Source organism: Podarcis muralis, chromosome 5, assembly GCF_964188315.1.
Source record: "Podarcis muralis chromosome 5, rPodMur119.hap1.1, whole genome shotgun sequence".
Lineage (NCBI taxonomy): Eukaryota > Metazoa > Chordata > Lepidosauria > Squamata > Lacertidae > Podarcis > Podarcis muralis.
The window spans coordinates 78,369,527-78,378,336 of record NC_135659.1 but is presented as its reverse complement, the minus strand read 5'-3'; the positions used below and the strand labels follow the sequence as shown (position 1 = coordinate 78,378,336).

Sequence of the window (8,810 nt, the reverse complement as noted above, 5' to 3'; positions counted from 1 at the left end):
CATGCAGAGGGAAAGATTAATTGCATGGCTAATGGAAGCTTTGGCAGGGAGTTTGTGTGGGCAGATCAACCAGGGGTATGACAATTGGGGAAAACAGCATTGTAGTGAATGGTTAGAGATGATGGGATTTGTAATTCACCAACATCTGGAGAGGACCACAATAGGTTTCTCATCCCTCCCTTAAGAGATTTGACTTGTGAGTTAAGCAGAAAGACCCCACTACAAATCTCACAACCAGTTAACCTTTGGCAAGTATAGAGGAGGGAGAAAGGTTGTTTTCTGCTGCTCCAGAGAAGCGGACACGGAGCAATGGATCCAAACTACAAGAAAGAAGATTCCACCTAAACATTAGGAAGAACTTCCTGACAGTAAGAGCTGTTCGACAGTGGAATTTGCTGCCAAGGAGTGTGGTGGAGTCTCCTTCTTTGGAGGTCTTTAAGCAGAGGCTTGACAACCACATGTCAGGAGTGCTCTGATGGTGTTTCCTGCTTGGCAGGGGGTTGGACTTGATGGCCCTTGTGGTCTATTCCAACTCTATGATTCTATGATTCTAAGTCACTCCTCTCAGTTGCATTTTGTCTTCTCTCCACTACAACAGCCCTACATACAGCAGCAAAAAAACAAACAATCCCCCCCCCCCCAAAAGCAACCACGTATTGGGGGAAAAAGCATGTGCTGAACACAAACTACCACTCATATCTGCTTGGAACGTGAAGGTTGGGAGGCATGCAAAAGGGCTTTGAGGTTTCTTTCTACAACCAAGAAGTATATAAATTCCATGAAATAAATTATGAAATGAAAGGGGAAAATAAGTTTGCAGATAAGAGCACTTTCCTCATGCTTGTCGTGCCTGTTCTGTGCCCGCCTGTAACTAATTAAAGGGCCAAAGTGTTTGTCCATTAAAAAACAACCCTGAAAGATTAGATTATACAGATCTCAGCAAGGAAAGATGTCTTGCTGCTTTTTTCCTGAAGCACAGGTAAATGCAACTTGGGAGAATGGGAAGCAGAAATGTTTTCAATAGAAATATGGTGAGAGAATCAATCTTCTGTTTCAAATTGTAGCCTCAGAGGCTTCAACATATATGATTTGAAAAAAGAAACGACATGGAACTATATATAATGTAGAGTTCCATTCATAGGCTGGAGGTAAAGCAAGTCAACCCATCAGATTTCCTCCAGATATGCTAGGATTTTGTGATCAAGGACAGGGCTAGGTCTTTAAGATGGGTGGGTAGCAGCTGCTTATTATGAAAGCATCTGGAGTTTTAAGGCTAAGAGAGGTGGAAACCTAGCACATTCTTTTCACATGACACTGGCAATGAATTAAATAGGGAGGCCATTTATGGGCTGCTACACCTGCCACCAATATGGACAGCCCCCCCCCCCATTGCTCTTTCTCCCAGAGAAAATTTCAAACCAAATAATCCATGCTGCACGTAATCTAGTTTTAAGATATGTTGGCCCTATTAATGAGGAAGCCATGGCTCTCCCAGACATTGATAAACTCCAACTCCCAGCAACCCTAGCTACAATGGCCAGGGATGATGGGAGTTGGCTCCTATTGGCACACTGAGAACCCCTAGGAGCCAAGGTCCCTTCACCTACCCAATAAAATATTTGAGGGGGCCAGGTGCCCCCAAAGTTGATGAGCTTTGCCATTCAAAATGGTGTATGTGCAAAATGGTGGGTGGGAGGGCAACACCAATTGTCCCACATCCAGAGGGCCAAAGGTCCCCCACTTCCCTGTTAATAAATAAATAAATAATTTATTTGCTGCCCATGTGACTGGGTTGTCTCAGCCGCTCTGGGCAGCTCCCAACACTCTGGGTGGCTCCTGTTATGGTGATAGAAACTATTATAAAGGAGAATGAAGTTGCAACTAAGAAATGGAAATCTGTTGCTTGGGACAGCAGCAAATGGAAAGCCACTGGTGGCGGTAAACTGAATAGTTTTAAATATGGACCCAGGAAAATATTTTATAATAAAGTCGGAATATTGGTTCATTCAGCAGAGTAACATTGATTCAGATAGGCAGTGGCTCTGTGTAGTGTGTCTTGGGCAGAGGCCTTTCCCATCTGATGTTTCTCACTGGATGTGCCCAAGATTGGAGTCCCTCCCTCCTAGTTGGGTGGAAACACAGATTTGATGGAAACCATGAGAGATGCACAAGATGTTTCAGACATGCAAAAAAACTTTATTGCTGTATCTGCACAGTAGAGTCCTTTGGCTCCAACTTATAGTAGCTATAGTCTAATCCAGTGTTTCCCAACCTTGGGCCTCCAGCTGTTTTTGAACTACAATTCCCATCATCCCTGACCACTGGTCTTGCTAGCTAGGGATGATGGGAGTTGTAGTCCAAAAACAGCTGGAGGCCCAAGGTTGGGAAACACTGGTCTAATCCACCTCTTTGTGCACTGAAGTACCATCTAGTTTCACAAAAGGAGGTACGTAAAGGTGAGGTAGAACAAGAATTGGTGCCTAAGTTTAGAGACTATCTTCACAGCAATGTTCAGGAAGGAGGGGAGCCCGCAGAACTCCTCCAAAGTGCCCCAGAGTGACTTGACTACATCTCCACTTCATCATCTGTCCTTATGTGTTTCCTTCCACCTTTCCCCTCCCAACTCTAATCGAAGTACTTTAAAATGCATATTATTTTGGGGTGGGAATGGAGGAACGCATCATCATACATCTTTGGTGCCTTCCCATGCAAAACACACCCAGCAGCAAAAACAACAACAAAACAAAGAACCCCATAAGCTACACACACCTTGGGGTATGAGAACAATCACACCCAGTACTTCAGGTATTATTATAACCAGCTAAAACATGGGGCTCATAGTAGCTGAGTTGTCTTGTTTCTGTCCAACTTTCATTGCTGATCAAACTGGATGTGCTAATTTTTTGAAATGCTAAAATCGATACCCGAGAACCGAGATGCCAGTAGAAGTTGTGTACAATAGCAAAATTAGCACCTTCAGCTCTTTGGGGGAGGGAGGGACACACAGCGAGACTCAGACAGATAGACCACCCCATCAAAGATCATTAAGGCACATTAGTGTCCAGGCACATATTGATGCCATTACTGAATACTGACCACAATCCAGAGAAGAGCTATATGACAAAGCCAGAGGTATTCATTATCCCAACAGGCCGGAGCTCCTAAATGTCTATTGGGTGAGTATTCTTCTCCTGTTCTTCCATCCAAAGCTTGTGGTTTCTGCAGCCATCAACTATGCAAGTCATCAGGCAGAAACGGGAGGGGGGAGACTAGCAGCCATTATTAATATTCAGTCAAACCCACTGTTACCAACTCTTAAATGCACCCAGGTTTCAAGGTTGCAGGTAAAAGGCATTCTGTCATATGGCATAAACATGTTTGTCAAACCCTGGGTTGGGATATGTATCCCCCCCCCCCACAAATGGGAAATGGAGTCCTGGGTGTCCCCCCCTCTCTGCTATCTGAATGCTCAAGTATTGCACATTGTGGAAAAGATGCTACAAGAGGTGTCTGCTGCCTGTCCGTCATACTAGAGGACCAACAGTGAAAGATGCTTTAGAATGTTGTTGGCTCTGCATCACAAGACAAAATCTTCAAAGTCAACAGTGGCCAATGGAGGTCTCCAGTAAGAGAACTGGCTGAATTCTGGGGAAGCCAATGAAATGATCACATCCTTGCCAATAGGTGGAAACAGGAGCTCTACCACCTCACTCAGTCGGTCATATCTAGAAAAATTATAATATAAAAGATTAAAGACAGCAAGCCTCCTTCCTTGCACTCTCACCCACTGCCCTGGAAGCACACATCTCCCTTGAATTTGAGTAAGGCAACACACAGAGTTTTATCCACATACAGGGCAGGTATAAGCAAGTTGTCACACTGCCAGTTGGGGATCAGGACAAGCAAAAGGGTGGGAGCAGACATTACATCAACACTGGGGATGCCATTTTCAGTGGTGAGTTCTTTCATCCACCTATTTCTTTTAGTAGTGCTTATCAGGTGACGCAATGACATTGCAAGCTTCCACTGTCACCCTCCCCCATCAATGACTGCTGTTGATTAAGGGAAGAAAACCCAAACATCACACTGTACCATGTGGCATTTAAATGTTACTGGGGCAGGAGGGAAAACTGCTGTTCTGGCTGCAGAGTTTGCTTTTCATGGATTTTTTTTGATGAATACTGGTGTGGTATAGTGAGTAGTGTGTCAGACTGGGACCTGGGGAACCAGGGCTCAAATTTCCACTCCATCTTCAGGCAATCAAAGGGCAGTCACCCTCTCTTAGTTTAACCTATTTCACAGAGTTGTCTCGAGGATATTAATGTGGAAAACCATGTATGCCACCTTCAATTCACTTTAGGAAAGGCAGGATATAAATGTAACAACAACATTAAAAGCACCGTGTCTACAGTCTTGCAAAGAGCTTCAAATTCAATGCAGGAAATGCTCTGGATAAATTTGAAGGCTTACGTTGACTTGTGGATTTTTATGTGCTCCTGTGTCAATTCCCCTTTGGGGTTCACAGTGAATATTCGAGTTTCTGGTAACGCCACTTCTTTGTAGGCATGGACATCCTGCTCAGGAGAAAATAGAGAAAGATCAAGGTCACGGCAAGGCAGGAATTCCCCACAAGGAAGACCCCCGCCCCCTTCACACACTAGGTGACCCCACTCACATTTGGTCTGTTCCCAAAAGCAGCGTGGAAAGGCTGCTTGTTGCAGCCAAAGAGGTTCCGGATGTCAGTCAAACAAGCAATTTTGAACACCTCTGGCTTCTTCTCAATCACTTCCCTATAACAATGGTGGGCAGACATTTCATTAGTACATAATAATAATAATAATAATTTATTATTATTTATACCCCGCCCATCTGGCTGGGCTTCCCCAGCCACTCTGGGCGGCTTCCAAAAAATTATTAAAATACTGTAATACATCAAACATTAAAAGCTTCCCTAAACAGGGCTGCCTTCAGATGTCTTCTAAAAGTCTGATAGTAGTTGTTCTCTTTGACATCTGGTGGGAGGGCGTTCCACAGGGAGGGCGCCACTACCGAGAAGGCTCTCTGCCTGGTTCCCTGTAACTTAGCTTCTTAGTACCATGGCGGGGTGCTGCTCCTGCACATCCCCTGGCCAAATAAGGAAAGAATATAAGAGAAAAGAAGAAGAAACGACACCAGCTTTCTCCAGCCTGGTACCCTCTAGATGTTTTGGACTGCAGGTCTCATCTGCCCAAGTCAGCACTGTAGCTTGTAACAGCTGGAAGGTGTCAGACTGGCAGTAGCTGATGTACCCATTCCATAACAGAATCTAAGAAACCAAACCAAAGGGGGACGGGAGGTCAGACTGACTAGGTTTTAGCCTACATAACCAATTGCTCCACATTTTCTCCTAATAAATCAGTGACTGCCATCAGTTATTTTGGGAACAAGTAAAAGTTGTTCAGTTCAAGACACTTGTAAGTATGAGTAAAACATTAGTTAAATGAAGGCCATACATTTTAATACCTTACAAAACAAATTGCAAGACAGGAGTGCCTGGCATGCTCTGGTCCATGGGGTTACGAAGAGTCGGACACGACTAAACAACTAAACAACAACAAAACAAATTGCACATTTACAGTTTGGATACTTTTGGAAATCCTCTCCCTTGCAAGATGCTGTCTCTCGTATTTCATGCACATGATATTAAATGTCAAGGGGAGACCTTTGTGGCTTATTAAGGATTTATTATCTGAGTGTTGGTATGTATGGAGAATTGTTTTATTGCAATAAAGAATTCTGTTTTGTTAACACTTTCTTTTCTGTTTGACTTGGTTTTCAGTTGCAATCTGTGGGTGGGTGGGCACGCGCACTAAAGATCGTTTGTGTCTTTGTTGGTTGAACCTCATATTCCATGCATTAAACAAAAAGAATGCATTCCAATGCATAAAATGTTCCCCAAATATATCCCCATGTGCTTAATTAGCTGCCTGTCCTTCTCTACATTGGAGAAGACAAAGCAAGCAGAAAATGGTGAAACACCAAAGTCCAGCTGCATAAAGCAAACCAGCTGTGTCGCATCAACATATGGTGAGGGATGGAAAAGGGAACTTACCTATGGAAGGCTGAGATGAGACTGCTGGGCGCCAACAGTATGGGACCTTTTGGGAGCACACAACCCTGGTCATTGACACACGTCAGGTATCCTTTGGTGATATGTGCCATGCCAATGGATCTGGCTGAACAGTAGAGAAACTTGTATCCATTCCTGGAACGAAGGTACAGTGGTACCTTGGGTTACATACACTTCAGGTTACATACGCTTCAGGTTACAGACTCCGCTAACCCAGAAATATTACCTCGGGTTAAGAACTTTGCCTCAAGATGAGAACAGAAATTGTGCTCCGGCGGCACGGTGGCAGCAGGAGGAGGCCCCATTAGCTAAAGTAGAGCTTCAGGTTAAGAACAGTTTCAGGTTAAGAACGGACCTTCGGAACGAATTAAGTACTTAACCCGAGGTACCACTGTATAATTAATGCAAGGAAAATATCTGCATAATGCCCAGTCCCTTTGGGTCACATCCACACCATATAAAAACACTTTTATACCACTTTAACAGTCATGGCTTCTCCCAAAGAACTCTGGGAGTTGTAGTTTGTTAAGGTTCTCTCAGCAGCTCTCAGACCCTTTACAAACCACCGTTCCCAAGATTCTTTGGGAGGTATGGTATGAATGCATGTGATCTTAGTCTCCACCTCCAGTTTCAATGGCTTAACTTTAATTACTCACTTCCATTCCTTACTCTTAGAGTAAAGCAAGGCTGTAGTTTGGATCGCATAAATATTTCTCAAAGACCCCTCTAGTGCCAATAATATTTGCCTTTTAAAAGTCATTGTCACCCCTCTCCCATTCTGCTGCTGCTTCATTGCCCTTGTCATGTTGGAAGAAAGTGGGATATAAACAAAAGAATATATGAAAACAATAGTAGGGACATAGGAAAATAGTACCAGCAGAATACAGACATTGTTTAAAGGAGAATGGTTTTTTCAAAAATCACTTCCTATGAGATGAGTTGTCAAGAAGTATAAAACCTCTTTAACCAACTGAGCAAGAGGAAAAGAAGAAAATAACATTTCTTCCTAACTTGCAGAATTTGATATGCTGAGCAGTTGCAAAACATATCTGAATAAAGTATATCCTACTCTCCAGTGATTTTACATACTTGGCACATTAATTTGGCGAAGCCCGTAAGTAGACCCTGCTCTCACCTAAGGGACAAGTTTACCACCAAAGATGGACTACAAAGTAGCTACAACTTACAAGTGGATTTTGTGGAAGAGCTTTGCAATGCCTTGGTGGGTCCAGTCTTTCCCAAGGTGTGGCAAGATATGCCCTAGAGCATCAGACCTAATGGGAAGAGGAATAATGAGAAACGCATATGCATATAAAACAACTATGAACTCCTTGCAGTGTAGCTCATGGTTCAGGGTCTACCTTATAGTGAAAATCCAAGGTGACCGTTATATGTTGTTATTTGGGATTGGTGACAAATTGTTACAGAGCTTCCTCATTTCCTAAGGGAAGAGCTTCATTCCGGCACTTAGCCATGCCATCTTCCAGGATAGTATTAGCTATAAAGGGCCAAAGCAATCCAATCTAACAACCCACCTTCCACTAGTTTCCCATTTTTCTTTTCCAACTGATACTTAACATTCCATGGCTGCTGGAAACATGTGAGCCTGCACAGTCCTCATTAGGTTATTTTTTTTGGGGGGGGGGAGCTTTCCCTGCACATTTCAGCATTTTGTTTTTGTTTCCCAGTGCATGTTGACACTTTACTTTTGTTTCTCAGTGGCCCCATTTTGCCTCCAATCCTGCTGGCATGGCGGCACCATGTTCAGTGTTAGTGGGAGTGATGCCAAATGGACTTACCTGGTGATAGTTCCATCAATGTCAGAGATCACCACCTTGTCATCCCAGTTCCATAGATAGATGTTGGCTTCACAACGGCATGTGCCCTGGTACTGAGTGGTCACGCTGAACACTACCTCATTGACACCATCTCTCAGGTTCAGACTTTTCTACAGTAAAGAGAGAATTTTTTTAAAAAACCCACACACCATGTTCAGCATCTGTCCATTGCTATTAATGTAGATTAGCCATCTCATGGTGGATTATTATTATTATTTTATTTTTAAAAAATAGTCAGGGGGAAAGGGATGCAATTGGTGGCAATGATGAAGGATGATCTACACCATTCTTATACCGCTATATCTCTAAGTGATGTACAGAAAACTGAATCAACCTCAGACAACATAAGCAAAAATATTTCAAAAAAATACATGAGATTATAGGGAACCAGGCAGAGGGCCTTCTCGCTAGTGGTGCCTGCCCTGTGGAATGCCCTCCCATCAGTTGTCAAGGAAATAAACAACTATCTGACTTTTAGAAGACATCTGAAAGCAGCACTGTTTAGGGAAGTTTTTAATGACTGATGTTTTAATGTATTTTTAATCTTTTGTTGGAAGCCGCCCAGAGTGGGAAGGGTATAAATAATATATAATAATATAAAAATGTTAATATCTCTCTCTCTCTATATATATATATATACATACAGTGGTACCTCGGGATACGAACGGGATCCGTTCCGGAGCCCCATTCGCATCCCGAACGGAACACAAGATGCGACGGTGCATTTGCACGTGTGCGGGTCACGTTCTGCCACTTCCACGCATGCGTGTGACGTCATTTTGAGCGTCTGCACATGTGCAAGCAGCGAAACCCAGAAGTAACGTGCTCCGTTACTTCCGGGTTGCCACAGAGCGCAACTCAAA

The 8,810-nt window shown here is 43.4% G+C and overlaps 1 protein-coding gene across 3 annotated transcripts in view; it reads right to left on the bottom strand.

Moving 5' to 3' along the window:
- Positions 1–2,375: 2,375 nt before the first annotated feature.
- The window catches only part of LPIN3 (lipin 3), a 36,724-nt gene continuing 30,289 nt past the window's right edge, over positions 2,376–8,810 (bottom strand). For 2 of the 3 annotated variants that reach the window (XM_028735004.2, XM_028735005.2), the window contains exons 15-20: positions 7,909–8,057; positions 7,297–7,383; positions 6,092–6,244; positions 4,676–4,790; positions 4,471–4,574; positions 2,376–3,725 (exon numbers count right to left, since the gene is read on the bottom strand). In XM_028735004.2, coding sequence (XP_028590837.2) covers positions 3,578–3,725; positions 4,471–4,574; positions 4,676–4,790; positions 6,092–6,244; positions 7,297–7,383; positions 7,909–8,057 — 756 coding nt within the window. In that variant the 3' untranslated portion in view covers positions 2,376–3,577. Of the gene's footprint in view, positions 3,726–4,466; positions 4,575–4,675; positions 4,791–6,091; positions 6,245–7,296; positions 7,384–7,908; positions 8,058–8,810 lie in introns of those variants that run through there. The other variant, XM_028735006.2, reaches the window with a different exon arrangement.